This window comes from Pelobates fuscus, chromosome 3 (genome assembly GCF_036172605.1).
Source record: "Pelobates fuscus isolate aPelFus1 chromosome 3, aPelFus1.pri, whole genome shotgun sequence".
NCBI lineage: Eukaryota > Metazoa > Chordata > Amphibia > Anura > Pelobatidae > Pelobates > Pelobates fuscus.
Window position 1 is genome coordinate 270,875,677 of NC_086319.1, and position 20,254 is coordinate 270,895,930.

The 20,254-nt window shown below is 40.6% G+C and overlaps 1 protein-coding gene across 2 annotated transcripts in view; it reads left to right on the forward strand.

Annotated features, from left to right (window-relative positions):
* The first annotated feature begins 367 nt into the window (after window positions 1-367).
* Window positions 368-20,254, forward strand: part of AEBP1 (AE binding protein 1) — a 38,412-nt gene continuing 18,525 nt past the window's right edge. The window contains exons 1-5 of one of the 2 annotated variants that reach the window (XM_063448532.1): window positions 368-710; window positions 2,115-2,439; window positions 6,938-7,768; window positions 15,864-15,929; window positions 16,130-16,213. In XM_063448532.1, the coding sequence (XP_063304602.1) occupies window positions 2,154-2,439; window positions 6,938-7,768; window positions 15,864-15,929; window positions 16,130-16,213 (1,267 nt within the window). In that variant the 5' untranslated portion in view covers window positions 368-710; window positions 2,115-2,153. The remainder of the gene's footprint in view (window positions 711-2,114; window positions 2,440-6,937; window positions 7,769-15,863; window positions 15,930-16,129; window positions 16,214-20,254) is intronic. The other variant, XM_063448533.1, reaches the window with a different exon arrangement.

Below are 20,254 nucleotides of genomic sequence, written 5' to 3' on the forward strand. Positions count from 1 at the left end.
TTAAAACATGTAATCCAAACCCTACTGACTTGTTTGCTTTCATGTGTAAACTTAAAAAGAAAGGGGTCATTGTGATCACTCGTTTATTCTGATCCCAGTATACGAAGAGAATTGCAAAACCAATGATGTAGTACGTAAGAATGAATGACTGCTACACACCCACGCCATACTAGTATATAGCATATATGTAACACTGGTTTCCTACACTTTTAGACTCTTTCTTTACCATTGTCCCATTCTCTCTGTCTTTCCTTGGCAAAAGGAGCATCAAACTTCTTGAAGTGGTTTAAATCGTGTGGTTGAGAGGGTTAAGGATTTTTAGAGGGGGAGCAGGGTGGGGAGAGGGGCTGGCTTTAATTTCCTTTCTGCAGATGTCAGGTACAAGCTGAGAGGGTCTGAAGGAGAGGGAATGGTACACACACGAGTTACACCCCACAGATTTAGGAGTACCAGGAGAAACTCCAGACCCTCCACCTCTCTGTATCCTGTTCCGAATTAGGAGTTAGGACTGGACAAACTCTGAGACCCTTCCCCCACCAACAACCTCTCTAACCCTATAATCTGACTACTCTGTTCATTTGGGGGAGGGAGCCTGCTGTGACCTGAAGGTGGTGGTCCTGTTTGACTTTGGAAACTGACCAAGAGGACATCCTATCTCCATCATCTCCAGGGACACTGAGAAGAGGTAGGCGGAGCATTAAGACCTGCAGGTAATGTTACCCCTGATGTTGGGTTATTCTGGGAATTAGTTAACATGCAGGAGGGTGTAATCTGGTGGTAGGGGGTATGTGGACAGTATTCTAGAGCTGTACTCGCCTCGCTACACGCATCGTCTAGTCACCCGGGTGTTATTAACTTTGGATCCTTTAAACACTGAGATTCCTTAATATCCAATATGTTTCTTTATTACTGTTACTATTCATGGGGCGCAGCCTTAAATTAACATTTAAAATCCATGTTTAAAAGCTGGTGGGTCAGAAGCCAAACTGAGCACTGAGCATGTCTCAGGACTGGGGTGAAAGTGACACATGTGGCTAAAATAATGGCATTTTATGACGACCGGTGGGCTGGACGTGATGGGAGTAGTTGACATTTTCCTTTAATGCAATAGCACATCCAAACATGTAATCACATTGTGTTTGTGTGGGTTGTGTCACAGGAGGGTTTTCTGACACTGTGATCTTAGGGTCCAGGTACTGTAATCCTTCCCAGCAGGTATCTAGCAGTCTACAGACTATGTGTGGCTACAATAGCTATTCTTTAAATGTTACAATGTGTAGCATTGTATGTATTGTACAATATGTTTTCAATCACAGTTTTGAGAATGTGAGAACCATTCCTGCATTCCTAGTGTTAGAACGGTTGATAATTAAATAAAACTGCAGCATAATGACAGAATACAGTGCTGTGTGAAGTATCTAGCTGGAGACATGCCCAGTACAGTCTTAACAGGCTATCTCAAAATTACATTAAGACTAAATGCCTGATTAAATATTTTTCTAAATTATTTTTTTTTTTTATCAAACACCGTTCACCTTCTACGCCATCTAGACGCCAAGATATAACTGTTCACTAAACTTCAAATTGACTGGGTAAATGCAGATTGTAGGCCAAAATTGCTCATTTGGGGAATTTCTTTGAGATAGATGCATCACTTGTAAATATTCCTTTAACATTAAAATATATATATATATATATATTTAGAGAAAGAATTTTAAAACTTCAAGTGTATTGAAAAAGGACATCACATCCACAATACCAGTTATTAGAATATCATTTTCTAATGTATAGACATAATACAATAGCCAAAAGAGAGAGGAGAAAAAAAACAAAGAATGCATGATAAGAATTAAGAAGGGAAGGGATTAGAGATGGGATAAGGAAATGGCTACACCGTGTAACAGGCGAAGGATTGGGTAATACAGGGATAGGATGGCTATTGGCATACCCCAACACAGAGTTTATAAATACATTTTAAGTGTTTTTTAGTAATTGGATTACTTTCTTCCAGTTCCCTGTATTGTGGAGTTTTGGGTTTATATAGTCCATATTTTGCTGTGATATATTAAATGTTGATGCCATAATAACATGCTGCTCAATTTGTACCTGTGTAGGCTTGTTCTCCATCACACGTCTTAACCCGTATTTAAGGGATGTGGAAGCATGGAGCCCCTTTACTTCTCCTCTCCCTATTCCTGGCTGCATTGTCCCCGCTGGGCAGGTCCCAGAGTGTCCTAACGGATGATGAGATTGAAGAGTTTCTGCAGGGGTTCCTCAAAGAACTGGTACCAGAAGAAGAGGAGGATGACAAAGGGGAGCCTAGAAGAGAAGAAGATGGGGAGATTGTCGAAACAACAGTTAGCAGAGGTGGTGGTTACGAAGAAGAAGAGGAGACTCTTGCAAGGAGAAGAGAGCCAACACCAAAGGGCGAAGGAAAAGGTAAATAAATGGTATCAACAAGAAGAGACGGTCATCAGTGTTAAAAAATGTTAGTTTTCCATACAGGTACTTTGAATTCTGTGCAGTGAGTGGCTGTGCCTGTTTCCAGATGGTAGATCAGTTACCATAGCATTATCAGCAAAAGATCCGTCAACAGGTCCAATTTTCTAGTTCTGCCCAAAAAGCAAGATCTGTTAATCCTTGTTAGAGCTTGTTGGGGTCCATAATGTGGTGTCTTTTCCTACATACTTTGAGATTAATGGCTTGAGATAATTATATGGTTTGCAATGCATGTTATGTCAATGAACCATACTCTCTATATTCCATCTAAGTATTACCATTGCCAGAGAGCTACACCACTTAGCATGTATAGCGTTCAGATTCATTCCCAGGTTGGTTTTTGGGTTTGGCAAGGGATCTACTTTTTCCTAGTAGCTGTAATTGTGTTGTTTGGGGTGATTAAGTTATGTAAGAGAAGCCATACACTAGTTTTAGGCCTAGATTGTATGAATGAGGTTTCCCAATGTAAGGAGTTCCAATGCAGCTTATTTGTAATCAGGGTCACTCAGTAGAACTTGGAAATTAATTACTCTGACTACACAGTACTCAGTCAGCTCTGTACTGGCCAAGCCCCTTATCCAGCCCCAGGAATAATACTATATTCAAATATGAATTTCAATTACAGTTCAAAACTGTGTCATTACAGCACCTACCAGAGAGACCTTACCATTCTTCCCAAATGTCCCTATTTAGGGGTGACAGTCCCTATATTGTGCAAAATCGCTGTGTCCTTCTTTTCTGCCTTAATGTCCCTCTTTTGCAAGAGCTCCATATTGTTGGTTGGTCTGAGTGTATGACAGAGCTTGAAGTGGTCTGGGTGCAGTGTCCCTGTCCCCTTAACCCTGCAATGTAAAACACTGAACACTGCAATAATTACAATGCAGGGTTAACTCCACCTCTAATGGCTCAGTCTCTACCAGGCACGCCTGTCGCTTAACTCTGTGAAATGATGCTGGATGCCCATATGCTTTGAATAAGAACATCCAGCATTTTCAAATACCCCATAGTAAAGCATTGCTGTGATGTTGGAGGAGGAGGAAACCGAGCCAGGGCCAAGGTCAGTGTTAAAAAGGGTTTTTAACCCTTTGAACACTGGGGGGAAAGGGCAGACCTTTAGCTATTGGTAGAGGAACACTATTGCGTTAAGAATACAGTTTTGTACTCCTAACGCTATAGTGTGTGAAATTTGTGTAAATAAACTTTTTTTTGCCATGGCTATAAATTACATTCAAGTTGCATAACTTGTTTTTAGTAAGTCACCAAAAACTTCTCAGAACAGCCCCACCCATGGCCACACCCCCACTCACACCCCTAATATTAAAGTGTCCCTCTTTGTCCATTTGAAATGTTGGGAGGTATGCGTTTTGAGGGTCATAACTGTCCCTAAACACTCATGTCCTCACAAGTACAGCCACAAATTAAACTGTGTTCCAGTCTGTTTTATTAGTGCTGTTAGGGCTGTTAAAAAAAAATCCCTGCTGTGACGTGTTAGTTGTATTATTGCTTCATTTGTTTTGATTTTACTCTGCTTGCTAGCTGTAGCCATCTAAATAATTTGTCTGGAACATCTGAAGGCACTTGAGGATCAGAATCTCTATAAATGTTATGTTAATATTTGTAAGACGTTAAGGACAGAACTGCCAGTACATACAAAAATCGGAATGTATGTTTTGTACCTGACCATTCACTGATAGGTTTCTCATATTCTAGTTTTTTTTTTTGTTTGTTTATGTTTTAAATATCCATTTGTTATAGTATTTGTTTTATTCTAATATTTGTTTTAAATATCTGTAATATAGTTTATGCCTGACAAGCTTCCCCAAAGATATTCCAGATTAATTAAATGTTAGAGGTGAGGGCTTTGCTCTAAATTGTAAAACACAGTCTGACGTTATATTGAGATTGTCACAATATTTAATGGCATTTGGAAAGCCGCCAAATCTGTTTCCCTGACATAGATTTCTATTGGCTGTTGTAATATCCCTGCAAACAGTAGGCACTTATATGTGCTTGTGTGAAAATACAAAAATCTTTCACTATGAGATACAGTGATAATACAATTTCACCAGTGTAATATAACACCAAGTGTTGTAAGTAAATGAAGAAACTTTCCTCTAAATTGTGGATTTTAACCCGAAGATCTCCTCAAATCTTCCTTATAAACATGAAACCAAAATATGGGTCAATCCAACTATAGGGAAATAAAAAATAACATAGTGCAACTCTGTTTGGAATATGTAATAGTGTTATGTGCCAAATGGATCACTCACACTTTAACTGTTAAAACAGGGCGTATCGATATTCCTTGTGGCTCTCTGGTGTTTCTTTGGTTCCCAATTTATTCAATCTCATATGTATAGAGAGAGTATATATGTGCTTGACTGCTATTCCATGCATTTAAAAAAAAATAAAAAAAAAATATTTTTGTATATTTTCTTTTTCATACATTACTTTTCCTAGAGGTTTTAGAGGATACAATAAGTTAAATACTGTAATTAATACATTGCCAACATACATTGTAAACCTAGCTCTGGTTAGTAGGTAAACTATATGACCAACTATGACCAACAAGGTTAAACTGCGCTACCTAAATTGTGGAAATTTAATAGGAAATGTTGTGGTTTAGGGACATTCTAAGCACCAAAACCACAAAATGTTACTACATTAATGTAATATAATGTTCCAAATATGTTGTTCCTTTTTTCTGGCAATACATTTCTGAGAAATGTCCATTTTTTTCATTGGCCTTAAACGCTACTCGTCACTGCAAATCTGGAGGATCCATGTTACACTTACCAGGGCTGAATTTCTACTCACCAGGGCTTAATGTTCACTCGTCAGTGGTTAGTGGCAAGTGAAAGTTTTAATCCCTGCATCAAAGTTGAATTCACCATGAGAGATCTATTATTGTATATGTAATCATCAGCAGGGTTTGTGATTTAATCTAAAAATCGAATACAGATATGTATAGATATAGCTGGGAAGGTGGTCTGATTAAGATTTGAAATGGGGTTTTCCCGTTCCAAGGCAGTTATGCTAACATTGTTCAAACCAGCTGAGAACGACATCTATAATAGTTTGACATGTTTGTTGTAAAATGCCAAAAAACGTATAATGAGGGTTAGGTGGGGAAATCTAAAGTAAATAGTGGATAAAAAGTGCTAGTACCATACCCCAGCTGCTATCAGTATAACTACAACTTGGTACATAGTTTTTGTATGCAATGATGTCCCTAACTGACACTGTATGTGAGTGCTTAGGTTTTCTCCAGAGCTGGACAAAAGGACGGGGAAAGATGTGAGTACAAATGGGTGCATCTGGGATAAAAATAAAAAGAACACCCCACCTCCCTCCATCCCGAACACTGTAGTGTTACCATGCAGGACCGCAGTAATGGCTCCTCTGCCTGATCTAACAGGGAGCTGCGAGTGGCATGTAGTTTTTTCACAGTGTCTATGCTGAATATAGGCTCTCACTGCTTCAGTCACAGGGTCCAGTCACTGGCTCATAGGCTTTTGGAAGTACGGTGTGAAAGCTGAGAAGGACCTGCATGTATTGGTTACCTTTTGCTGCATTACATAGTCTCCACTTACTATCTAAACCAGGAGGAGGCTGTAGCTGAGTAGCAAGGGATCTGTAATCTCTGTGCTCTTCCAGCACTGCTCCCTCGCCCACCCTGCGGTGATGCCGGTAGCTGGGTCATGATGTCACTCCATCCCAACTATCACTAAACAGCGCATAATAGAGCAGAGCAAGAAGACTCTGAAGATGACAACAGCTCCATTAGACCCCATGGAAAGTGTCCTCTATGGACCCAGTGGAAAGGATCCACTCCAGGTCTCCCATGGGTAGGAAGGCAGGTGGACTTAAAAACAAATAATTAAAAAAATAATAGTTTGTGAGTTTGTGTGTGTGTGTGAGAGAGAATGCGTATGTGTCTGTCAGTGAGTGTATGTCTGTCAGTGAATGTGTGTGTGTCTGTCAGTGTGTGTCAAATCAGTGAAAGTGTCTATCACTTAGTGCATCTGTCAGGTTTTTTTTGGCACTGCAGTGACCACATTCTATCTTTAATCAGGCTTGTTCTCCAATATGGGATTAATTTAAAGTTAAGTGTCTACACGTTTCATTTGGAATTTAAATCAAGTTAAATTACTTTCACGAGGCAGTAATACTTGGGAATATTTTTTAAGCTTTTAGACTCCGTAAACGGTTCTAGAACATGTGTTACCTAGGTTTATCATTAGCATGTGCCATAATCCAGACAATTTGAGCAGGAGAAAGTTTTTGCAAAGGAATAGACAGAATCTGCCTGTCTATATGTTGTGACACATCTTTGAGATATTTATTCTAAAAGACACATATAGAAAACAAGATATGCAACCTGGAGTTTCAGGTTGACACTGCAGAATCTAACTTTGTCTCTTTTGTCCCGTTACAGATTCAACAGGAAAGGTAAAAGAAAAGCCAAAGAAAGAAAAGAAGGAAAAACCTATTAAACCTACAAAGAAGCCAAAGGAGAAGCCCCCAAAGAAAGAGAAGCCTCCTAAGCCTACCAAAAAGCCTAAAGAGAAGAAGCCAAAACCCACCAAGAAACCTAAACCACCAAAACCCACTAAGAAAGCACCAGGGAAGAAGCCAGAGAAACAGCCACACAGAGAAGAAGTAGAGGAAAGATCTAGTAGACCTGGAATCTTTGAGGAAGATCAAGAGAGATACAGGAATCCTCAGATTACTGAAGAAGAGGTAGATGGGTACGGGAGGCCTAAAACAACCTTAGTAGAGGAGGAGAGATATGGTAGACCACAAATTACTGTTGAAGAAGAAGATGGATACAGAACTCCACAAGGTAAAGAGGAGGAGGAAGATCGGTACAGGAGACCCCAAATCACAGAAGAAGAGGAGGATAGATATAAAAGACCTGATCTTACAGATGACTATGATGAGGATGGGAACAAAAGACGCAAAATTACAGAAGAAGAAGAAAGGTATAGAAGGCCCCAAATCACAGAAGAAGAGGAAGAAAAGTATAGAAGGCCCCAAATAACAGAAGAAGAGGAAGAAAGGTATAGAAGGCCCCAAATTACAGAAGAAGAGGAAGAAAGGTATAGAAGGCCCCAAATTACAGAAGAAGAGGAAGAAAGGTATAGAAGGCCCCAAATTACAGAAGAAGAGGAAGAAAGGTATAGAAGGCCCCAAATTACAGAAGAAGAGGAAGAAAGATCTAGGAGGCCATCAGTGACTGACAAAAATGAAGAAGATTGGGAAGAAGGTGAGAGAATTTTTACGAGTAATATATTCTACACGTGATATGTACTGTCTAGATATATTATTAAACTTACTTTCTGCTGTCATACTATAAGACTCAGGTTTTTACTGAAGGCAATGAATGCAATATCTTTACTCTCAAGATCCCTTTCTTTTAATGAATGTAAAATATCTTCTTTGAGTTTCAACAAATTACTTTGTCTCTTGTCCTGAGCTTTTTTTATGAACTTATCCCCAGAGTGCTGTGTGTACTGACCTTGTATGTATTTTTATAATATTATCCCAGTCCCACTGAGATGTATTTTTACTACCGTCTACAGCCTTTTTTTTGGGGGGGGGGGGGGGGTTTAAACCCTTTTAAAAAAATGTGTTGCTTGAACTTTTGCCCGTTCCATAGTGGATTGGGTTCGGTTTCAAAGTGAGGAATGAATGCTTGCTACTCAGTCCCAGTAAGAGGCAGTCCAATTTAGCAGGAACATTGCTTATATCTCGTAAAACACATAACGCTCACAGCATTGAGATATTGGTTTAAAACATTTGCAAACAATTTGTGCTGATGAAACCTGATCACATCATGTTGCTTTTACTGCACAGGTGCTTTTTAAACCCGTGGGCAGATGGAAGCACAACGAGGTATATTTATCATTTGTGAAAATAGCTGCACTAAATTATTGACTGCCATCACAGATCAAAGCAAGGGATTGAGGAATAATGTTCGAAATTGCTAATGGGGATATTAGTGTCCTGCAGATTGATGGAAGAAAGCTACATAAGCAGAAGACAGGGAAATTACTGAACAATTGTCAAGTCTTGGGGTCGGTAGATCACAGAAACATACAATAATTACCTACTGAGCCCGAAAGCAACATAGAGAGGCCAAAGGAACAGGAAGGGGGATATATAGAATGGAATAATATATCAATACAGGCACATTCAAGGGTATTTTTTTGTGTGTGTGTCTTTTGTAGCTCATGGCTGTACTTAAAACTTTTCAGACTATACAGGGAAAACAACCCTCTTTAGCACTCCCATATGCATTTGGCTATGGCCCCCATAATTTTCAACCAGTTGGATGGCTTGTAGCCTAAAACTGTAACAAAGTCATGGCTCAGGTTTTGCTAGGCATATATGAAAGTTTAAAAAGCTTGTTGTTTTTCTTCCTAGCATGATTCCATATCAAGTAGCCATAACCGTAATTTCAAATAATACAACTTGGTCTATCCTGGTAATGCTAAGCTTTATTATAAAATGTTGATCTGAATTTGTGAAATTTATTGAAATTCCCTCACGCTAACACAAATATTATTTAATAAGTTCTGTATGTTTTTATTGCTACATATGTGTCTGTACTCTGTATGCCTTTTGTGAGACATTTCTAACTCTATATATTTCTGCTTAATGGTTCAGAACTGGTTTGCTCCTGTGGCTTATTAGTTAAACATTGATTTGTAGTGATCTGAAAATTAAATTTTGAATTTTAGGGCAGAATAGCTGCATTGAATTTGTCCAGTTAAACTTGTTTTTTCCAGTTTGGTTATTTTGGATAAAATTTTGTAACAATTGTCTCTGTTCATCAAAATTCACTGTCAAGTGAATAAACTTCATAAATATCCACCATTGGCTTCTCAACTATTGGTCTGCAGCTCTGATGGCTGTCAGTGGCAGAGCATTATGGAACATGTAGTCCAGACTAACAATAATTAAAGTGGTAATGTTGGTCACCCAGTACTCTGCATCATAACATTATGCAGGACCTAGTGCAACTGGTACTAAAGTAAACTGTGGCTTAAGGAAATATCATCTCTTTATTTTAATTTCATTGTAATTAGCATAGAAATGGTTGGATAACATATTGAATATATAAAAAAAAATACTCATCATCAAAACCCATGTAACGAAGAAGCCATCTCGCACCCTCTTAATAAAGTCCACACATGGGTTCTTCAAGTGATGTATTATAAGTGAATAGTGCAAGGATAGCACGGGTAACACCCAGTGCCTTGTGATGAGATAAGGATGGCAGATGATATATTACTTCAGGATCTGAAGAGCTGTCTGCTGGTTATATAAATCCCTGCTGTAACTACATGGTCAAAGTTCAACATTCTAGATAGAATTCATGCATGGAGGAGTAAGGCAGGCTTGGACAACAGCCTGAAAGAAACGGAAAGTGTATATCTGGAATAACTTTCCAGTACACAAAATGTTTTCAAGAATGATTGGGATATGTAAGGCTATAAGGATATTCTAAAGAACAAACTGGGTAAGAGGATAAGATGTGTCAATGGTGGGACTAGATGGACCAAGTGGTTCATATGTGCCATCAAAATAAGGTTCTAAGCAGTTGTTTTAGCCAGAAATATGATTTTTTTAAAGGAAATTATTAACATGTCTCAGAGAAGGATATGGTTACTATTTGCGCTGAAACATATAGAGAGCTAACAAATAAAACACCAGGCTCTAATTTTGATGGAGGAGAGGGGCGGAGCCTGACAGCGAGACGGGCTAGACGCCATTCCTGGGAGCTCCTTCCCGGCGTCTAAAATCGCACGAATATCGCCCATAAAAAGACCCCATCCAACCCTGACTGCAGCAGGTACGGGTCCGTGACATCCCGCGGCATCGACAGATGCCTTTCCAATACACCCCGAGGCAGACCAAGCCGAGACGAAAAACCGGGGCCTACCACGCGCCGACGCTCGCCGACCTCGAGGAACTCTTCGGCGGAACGGGCGCACACAAAGCAGGGGACATCCCCACTTACCCCCCTGCAACTGCTCACAGCCCCTTCCCAGCAATGGGGCGCCGCTCCCAGAGACCCCAATCCACCTCAGCAACGGATCAGCGTGATATCGGCACTCTCCTGCAGCGACAGGTACCATCCAAAATGGCGGCCGCCAGCGGCCCTGACACCCACACGTCCCCTGACTCACCAAACCAGACACACAACGCAATCCCAGCAACACAAGGGGATCCAAACCCCATGACTGGGGATATCCCTGGAGGCACAGCCCCTGCCACTAAGCAGGATCTTCACAACATGCAGAATACACTGCTGGAAATACAGAAGCTCCTAACTGCAGACATGGCCTCCATAAAATCTAATATGCAGCAGCTCAATGACAGGACAACACACACTGAAGGGGACATTGGGAAGCTTCACAATGAAGTAGCTGAACTGAAAACAGCAATGGTCCACTTAAAAACTACACAGCAGGCCATGTCACTTCAAATGACTGCACAAGAAGATAGGCACCGCCGCAACCACCTTAAAATCCGCGGGGTCCCCGCTGAGATCGACGCAGAGGAATTACCTCACTATATAAGACGGCTAATTGCCTCTCTACTACCACCAACGCTTGCCAAGAAATTCACTATAAATGGACTGTACCGACTGCCCACCATCACTAAAACGGCAGCCCCAATCACCGGTGACGTAATCCTCCGATGCTGTACACCACAAGAAAAGGGCCAGATTATGGCAGCAGTGAGGGGAAAAACCCCATTACCATTCGAAGAATCACACCTAACCTTTTACCAAGATCTCACTAAAACTACACTTCAATGGCGTAAATCACTGCAGCCCCTCACCAGCCGCCTGCGTTCAGCGGGGATAACGTACCGTTGGGGCACGCCAAGATCCCTACTAATCACACACAATGGGACGACCCACAAGCTCACAACTGAATCAGAAGCACCTGAAATACTCCACAAGCTGGGCCTTACAGAAGTGGCAACCACAACTCCTGCTCCCCGGGTCGAACACACCTGGGACCCCGAGTCAACAATCCCATTCGTACCGAGAGCCGCACCAACTACCTGACTGAACAAGAAGAGGGCGCAGCTACCTCACACTGAGGAACGAACTTTGACACATCACCAATGTTTTTGTTTTATACTATGCGCTATACTAACCTCTGTTCAGATCTCTCCCATCTCAATGGTTACCCTACTCTTACCCCTCATATACACCAAACGACCTACTACTACCCGCTCTACATACTAACAAACCCAGAGAGGGACAGTCCCAGACCCGTCTCGCACACACATATGAGATACACCCACAAGAGGTGTACAAACACCCCCCCCCCCCGTTGCCCCCTTGGTTAGGGGTATCTACCCATTAGGGTAACCGAAACAAACCTCAGATTAACACCACTCACACCTTGGTTACCCACACGCTTCCCTTATCAGCGCTCTCATGATCTAACGCACAACTACAACATAACCTACTGGTAACCTCATGTACGAAATTCAACCCACTCATGAATACCCAGTATACTAACACTTAGCCTCCACGAACCCTCTAAAACATAGTATACTTCCCTACCCGGACTAGAGGGAGGAAAACACTAAGGAAACCATACATATCATCCCCTCCATCCCACCGGGAGCTAACACCTCACAAATAATAAAAAATGTGCGAAATGTTTATTATGATGCCTTGACTACTAACCAATATCTAACATTATTACCCTGCATTACGGATACAGTACCAGTCCTGGCTGTTGTGGCCGGACGTGTTTATGTTAAACTGAAAACGCACCAAAATAAAGAATTTATAAAAAAAAAAAAAAAAAAAAATTATAATTTTGATGGAGGAAAGGGGGACAAATTGTGACCCCTACATTACTTGAGATCCATGTTTGTTATGAATTCATTTCTTAATCAAATAATTTTCCATCCAACCAATAAGACTCTTTCAAAAATGAGTACAATAACATCCCAAGTGTGGTTTTAAACATTTCAATGTGTGGTGTTGGCTGGATAAGAAAATAGTGGGATAAGAGAAAAGGACGGAAATATCTTGTTGCTGAGCTGTAATGAAGCAGACAGTTGCAAGGACCAGATTTTTCCAAAAGTGCATGGAGAAAGTGTGTAGGTGTAAAAACAATGTGAGCAAAGTCCAAATAACTCTCACAGAGATTTTTATCTTCCCTTTTACAATTCTAAAGCCAACTGGTCTTTGATAGAACTGTCCACCTTTACCATCTATTTTAAATACTTTAATTGAAACCCAGATTTAAAAATTATACGGGTGCACAGCACCGGCAAAATCTCATCAAAATCTGCCATTTTGCAGAGTCAAATATCCCTAATTTGCAACTACTCGACTAACAACTTACAGCGAACACCCTTACCGCTGACTCAACACCGTTCCTTTGTACTCCATCACACAAAAGACAATATCAAAACTCTGGGAGCCGAAAAAAGTCAGATACAAACACCCAGGCCAATAACCAAGATATTGCCAATTTATAAGGGTGCAAGGCATTCTTTATTCAGGAGGACTATGCCAACTCCACCAAACATAGCAAATGTATCTGCTTCACCAGGGACCACAGCATCCACAACACCTGCCACAAAGCAGGATTTTCAAAACGTACTATCAGATAGAAATTGTTCAGGCAGACCTGGGGTTAAGAAAGGCAGACATGCAGGTAGTGACAGACCAGCTTCAGGCCACAGAGGAAGACATCATCAACCTCCGTTAGGGTATGTCCACTGTCAATGAAGCCATACAACAGTTACAAGCTACACAGAAAACATATACATTTAGAGTAGACATGATGGAGAAACAAAGTAGACTGAAGAACATACAACTTGTTCCAAACACAGTTTCAAAAGAAACTAACATACAAAATGTAATTTTTTTTCTTGGGACTAGCCCATATGCTCCTTACATGTAACTTATGGTGAACTCAATAAAAAATACAAATAATCATATCAGACAATATACAGGGTCTTATAATGACATAAGGACATATTTATAAAGGATTGGGAGAGACTATAATTAACACAAAATATCTCTTCTGCCTGCAGAATTAGCAATATTTAAATCTATCTCAATATGCAAATTAACAAACCTTGCTATTCATGTAGTGCATATAGCTGTTGCTTCCAACAGAGGGCACTAAACAGGCCCTTCATAGCTAAATTCACCTAGTTGGCAACAAGCATCAGCAGGACAGGAGAGCACACAAAACAATTGACAAACAAATGCATTATACATACCCTGCACCTATAATGGGTACAGGAGGACATAGACATAGGAGTAGTCCGGGGCTCTACATAAAATGTCCATATGAAACCCCAGGTGATGGTGACTACCGGCACACTTCTATAATGACTTTCCTTGATCAATCATTCTGTGGAGGAGACCCTTGATACTTGAAACAAGTATGGGAAGCTGGTATAGACTATTGATGGACAGCACTACAGTCTTTGTCAGTATCAAGGGATGGAACTGTTCATACAATCACATCTCCAGAGGAAGTGCAAGCTTTTCTCATGGCTCTGTGTCTGTGTCATTCCCTGGCCCTAAAGTACTTACCACTAAAGGTTTGTGGGAATTGAGCATTACCATTTGTTCCACGATCAGGAGAAGGTTCTAATTCCACAACCTGATCTGTATCCAATGCATATTTTTTTTTTCTTTTATATGTGTTACTTTTAAGTTGTATAGCTTTGTTATTCTTTAACAGTAACCACACCACACTGGGTATTGTTTTTCATATGGAAAGAGATTCTTATGATCCTCTTTTAATGCTATTATCAGCTTATATCAGTACTAGTTGTATGTATATTATACTATCGTTAACAGTTTTTCTACCGAAAGTGTTGTTAACTTTCAACATTTAGACACTCATTATTCCCTATGGGGAAAGAATGAAGTTGGCAGTTACAAAGTACCAATTTAGGAAGATATCTGCTAAACTGCTGAAAAATATAAATTAGGAAAACCACTTTTCTTCATTTTGATCTTTTAGCTGGCTAGAAGATAACTCCTTAATTTGCTATCCTTAATTATGGCAATCCCATGTAAGGATAGCACATTAGGGAGTTATATACTAATGAACTGAGAGATTAAGCGTAAGAAAAGCCGTTTTCTTAATTTGGCACTATTAGTTGTTTAGTATATAACGCCCTAATTTGTTATCTTTATTAAAACTAATGGATCTGAACAATTTATTATGGATCCATCTATTTTTGTTTTGTTTTTTTATCGATTCGATGCTCTGAATTGCTAAATTCGACTGAATTTAAAAGAAATCCGATTTGTTCCTAAAACAATTGCACATGTCTACAAAATGTTTTAGAATTGCAAGGGTAGGAAAAAAAGATTTACTAGCTTTTACAAAAAAAAATCATGTTCTAATGACACAAAACACTTTCTGAAGAGGTTGCTGTAAGGTGAATCAGTTAGTAAATGGCACAAAGAAAAATTGCCTCCTGGGGCCGTCTGAAAATCAGCATGGCATGTGATCCTACTCTGGGATAAAACATGGACACATGTGTTTGTGATCTGAATGAAATGAAAATACTCTAGATTGGAGAGACCTATAATTAAACGCGACTAGTCATATACCACAATTTTCCATGATTCAGAAGTCAAAACACAGTTGCATGAATTGTCCATTTGTTTTAAATATTAAGTCATTTGTGAAATGTTCCCAACGATATTTTAAGCTTCAATGTAATGCTAATCCCTAATTCACAAGGCACTATATTCTCCAAAGTCAATACGTTCTATAGTGCCACTTTAAAATGTGTGTCCGAAATAGCTGATCTCAACCTTCGAAGTGGAGGCATAACAAAATTAAACAAAAGCCATGTGCAGATAGAGGCGCACCCACTGGGCACACCCTTTGCATATTTTGGGGTTGTGGCCCTGTTTTGCTACGTGTAAATAACAGACTCCTAAATGCTGTTGTATCTGTTGTAAGTCTTGAAATTATTTCAGTTCAACTTACATTTGAAAAAACAAACAAAAAAACAAGGTCGTGCAGTTGTGACCCAGTACCCGTTGTCAAATGTCCAATAGTTGCCCATTACCAGTTGTTGGGCTACAATTCTAAGAATTTAAACCAGTAACATGTTTTAAAAGATAATGAGCATTTGAATAGCCAAAGTGATTTTTAGTCTCCAATAATGGTGTGGCATATACCATGAAAATAAGAAACATAATTTAGTTCTGCAGACATCCATGAACAGGGTAATATAATACAGGTTACTTGTCATACTGCTTTTTTAACACCACTGGTGTTTGCATTGCCTCATATTCTGTGTTCTGCTATTGAATGCAATGAATTTTCCAGGTCGGGAAGTGGAGCCACCGACGGAGGATTACAATGATCGGCTGGAGAGAGAGGAATACGATGACTGTATGGATACAGAGTACTTGACCTACTCATTCTTTCTCTTCGGTCTTCCTCTATTTGTATGTCATCCTGAACTCCTAAACCACTTTTCTTCTAAATGTCTTTATCCACCTTTTCTTTGTGTTTTCAACCTCTTCTCTTTCTTTGCTCATTCCTCAATTTTGCCCCAAAGTTATGACCTTTTTTCCTGTCCTTTTTTTCAGACTCGTACAATAGAAGAGAAAAGAAGCCCCCAGTGGTGCCAGAGAGGAAACCAGTGCCACAGCCTCAGCCACTGCCTCCACCCAGTAAGAAATGTTTACTTCTAATCATTATGCCCCAGAAATTGTAGTTTATAACCGTGGCTAATACCAACAATCACTTTTTATGATTAGGACTATTCCCCATCATTTCAGCTCCTCACATTGCTAATATTTACAAATTGTGTCTGCAAATTCTGTGGAGAACAAAGACTGTTTGACAGCAATGCGTAAGCAGTTTACAATTCGTTTTCTGGTATCACAAAGCAATTAAGTTCTGGTGTAAAGGGATAATTGTATCATTTGTTATAGATTTGATTGAGTTGTATATATCTCCCTAAGCTTAAGAAGTCTAAGCTTTGTGTTTTTTTTAATTGGGTCTACGGACCTCTGCTAGGGAGTTTATACATTAAGTTAAGACCATCATGTCCATGGGTCAAACTGGCATTGGAAAGCTTTTCTGGAGTTTGGAGTTCTTCTAAAATAATGGGTCCCTGACATTTTTGGATTTCCTTTGGTACGAGGGATATGATTAGCAGAGTAGTAGTCCGCTGTTGCAAAGGGTAATGGATAGCTCAGGCTTGTTGGTTAGCCTTTGTTATACAGAGACATTTAATAGGACACACATTCTTCTACAAGGTCTCTTGAGTGTGAGGAGGGGCAAAAATTAAGCTGTATTAACTTATCTATAGTCATGCTAGGAGTCTGCATCAATTCTTGCTGTACTGATATGAAAATGTTATAGAACATAATGCAGTGAAATCAATGGGAGTTGACTAAGCTCTCTTCAAGCAGCTAGATGTGATTTGTAGTTGACATCTGTTGGTATTTTTGTGTGATTGTTCTAGTTCATTAAATGGGACAGGAGGGTTGTTATCCTTTATATCGTTACCCCTGCTATGGTGAGATTTCAATGGATGGATGAATTTCCGTGGTGAGTTTGCGGCAATATTGAGCTGGCAGCACTGAAGGAAGATGTTTTCGTGTTGAGTCCCATAAATACATAGAAGGTAAAAGCAGTGTCATGGCACATACTACTCCAAGTGTGCGCAACTTGGTTCTTGGTGTGAAAGGGTTAAAAATCACTATTTGTCTGCACTAGACAATAATAGTAAAAAATCCAACACCAGCCACACTTTACTCTGCTATCCAAAGCTGCCACACCAAGGCAATTTGTAAATAGGCACCTTGGGTTGCCCACTAAAATCAGATTTAGAAAACCCACAAAACACGTGTCTGTGTGTGGCAGTGTATCTGTCAGTCTGTGTGTGTATGTGTGTCAAGGTGTGTGTATGTGTCACTGTGTGTGTATCTGTATGTCAGTGTGTGTATGTATGTGTCAATGTATCTGTCGGTTTGTGCATATGTGTGTCATTGTGTGTATGTGTTAGTGTGTATACCACATGTATATGTCGGTGTGTTTATGTTTGTTAATGTGTATGTAAATGTGTAAGTATGTATGTGGCAGTACATGTACAGAAATCCTAGCAAGCAAACACCAACACAACACACACTGCAAACACAAACATGACATACAAAGACACCCCTAAACTCGAACTCTAAAATTATATACAAACACTTAAACACCAATACTACACACAAATGTACATCCATATTAAATATCCAACACTACATCCAAAAACACGCAAATGCAAACATTACATACAAACACATCCCTGTATTAAAATGCTAAAATTATATACAAACACCAACTCTACACACAGAAGTAGACCTGCTCCTAAGTACCACGATATGTTCACTATCTGGAGAAATTAGTGTATATATAGTAAAAAGACAAAATTTGGCAAAAAAGAAAACATTATGCTCTTCTAATTGAAAGGTTTATGCTACTGCACAAATTATATTTTTGGGGTGGAGGGGACACGATTTCGATGCACTATGTTAAAGGGTTCCACAGGAAAAATTAATTGGGAACCCCTGATCTAACAAGTATATTAAGCTGGTATGTGGCAGCAGACTTTTCAAAAGAGCGGAATAGGTGACTAAAACGTAACTCCATCTCAGGTGTGCGGATCCAGGGATGATAAGCCTTTTGTCTGTCCTAGAGTACTTGCAGTGGTGTAATTATTCCTTACAACAGTGTAATCAATGTCAACACAAATACTTGTGGGTCTGCCAGGGATCTGATATGGTGTCTGCCAAATGTGCAGTGGCCAAAGCAAAAGTTGGTGCACCCATTTATGCCAAGTTGGTATGGACCATCAGCTTTGAGGTCATTCACTAGTATCTATCATAGTAGTGTATAGGCCATATCTTAAACTGTGGTTCCTCAATAACTAGGTTATGGGCTGCAGAGCCTGTTTGACATGGAGAGATCTCGGCATGGCCATGATAATCATCCTCAAGCTTTCTCTATAATTCACTATTTTGTGCTATAAGATTGCAAAAAACAGATGACGTCACTATAATCGCCATCCTCTTTTTGCAGCTGTTGTACACTGCTCTTTATTCTTCAGTATGTGTTTATATGTCTTACTCATACTAGTCTTTCAATTGTCTCAAATTAAAGAGTAGGTTGCCTTGTTGGGTGGTGGTTTTTTTTTTTTTTTGTGAATTAAATTTTATTCAGATTTTCAAGAATAAATTTGCAAACAACAATAAAAGTAAACGTCTCAAGTGTGGTTCGGTGAAACACGCAGGTTTCCAACAACTGGCAGGTACAGGTAATAGGGCACAGTGTTAGCGACTCTGAAGTGTCGGTAAAATAATGCAGGGAAACGCGCAGGTTTCCAGGTCGAAACATGTGTAGTTAAGCATTTAATGGCATACCTGTGGTCTGCTGTATCCTGGTCCGGCTGCGCGGTCCGCAAGTCCACCCGGGAAGGGGGAGGGGGGGGGGGGAGGGGGAGGAGAAGAAAGAAAAAAAAAAAGAAGAAGAAAAGATATAAAAAGTGGGGGGGAAATCCCTCAGCGTTTGAGAAAGCGTCCTCCCTGCCCTATAGGTTTATGTGGTCCTTCATCTCTGTTAGGGCCAGAATTGTCGAGTTGACTTCTGTCAGTGGTAGCTTTATGTATGACGTGCGCTGTCTTGTCGGTCATTCCTTGTCACCCCTACCCATCGTCTCGGGACATGTCTCCACTGGTGTCCACTCAGTCTGTGATAAGCGTCTGGAAGTCGGGTTTCGTCGTGGTCAGTATCCAGTGTGTCCAGGTCGTCATATACGACTGTTCTCTCCCCTCTGCGTGTGAGGTGAGTTCCTCTAGTGCCCTGAGCTCTTCCATGCGCTTAAACCAGGTCGACACAGGTGGTGGGGTCTTTTGTTTCCAGTATAAGGGGATGAGACTCTTGGCTGTGTTTAAGATCCTGATCGTTAGGGATTTTTTGTAAGCTGAGCTACGGGTGGAGGTGTGGTGCAGGAGAAAGGCTGCTGGGTCTAAGTGGGGGGGAGTATCAGAAAATTTGGTGATGATCGTGTGGATCGCTGCCCAGTAGGGTCGTATCAGGGGGCACGTCCACCAGATATGGAAGAGAGTGCCTAGGGCTTTCTCACATCTCCAACAACTGTTGGTGGCGGTTGGATCGTAGGAATGGGTGACCAGTGGCGTGCGGTACCAGCGAGACAATACCTTATAGGCCGTTTCTTGTATGCCACTGGATGTGGAACAGTGAAGGGACAGGGTACAGATCTTTTCCCATTGGGCTGGCGAGAGTGTAATTCCCAGATCGGTTTCCCATTTACTCATGAAGCTCGGTGGGGGAAGTCTCTTTGCGTCCATGAGGAGGCTGTAGAGTGTGGACAGTCCCCTGGCCAGTGGGCTTGGGTCATGGCAGAGCCGTTCGAAGTCTGTGAGCGGCCTGTGGGCATGGACGTCTTTGGTGACTATTAGTAGGTAAGCGGATAGTTGCTTGTATCTGAACTGCAGCATGAACGTCGGTCTCCCCACGGGCAGCAGGGACTCAAGGGTCCGTATCGTGCCATTGGTGGTAGCGTGGCAGAGTCTAGGTAGCGAGTTTCCTAACATTTGTTGGAACGGGCTTGCGTCTAGTCCAGGTGGGAAGGCGTCATTATGCGTCAGGGGTAAGAGTGGTGAAATGGGCGTGGTGAGGGAGGAGGGTGTCCCCACTTT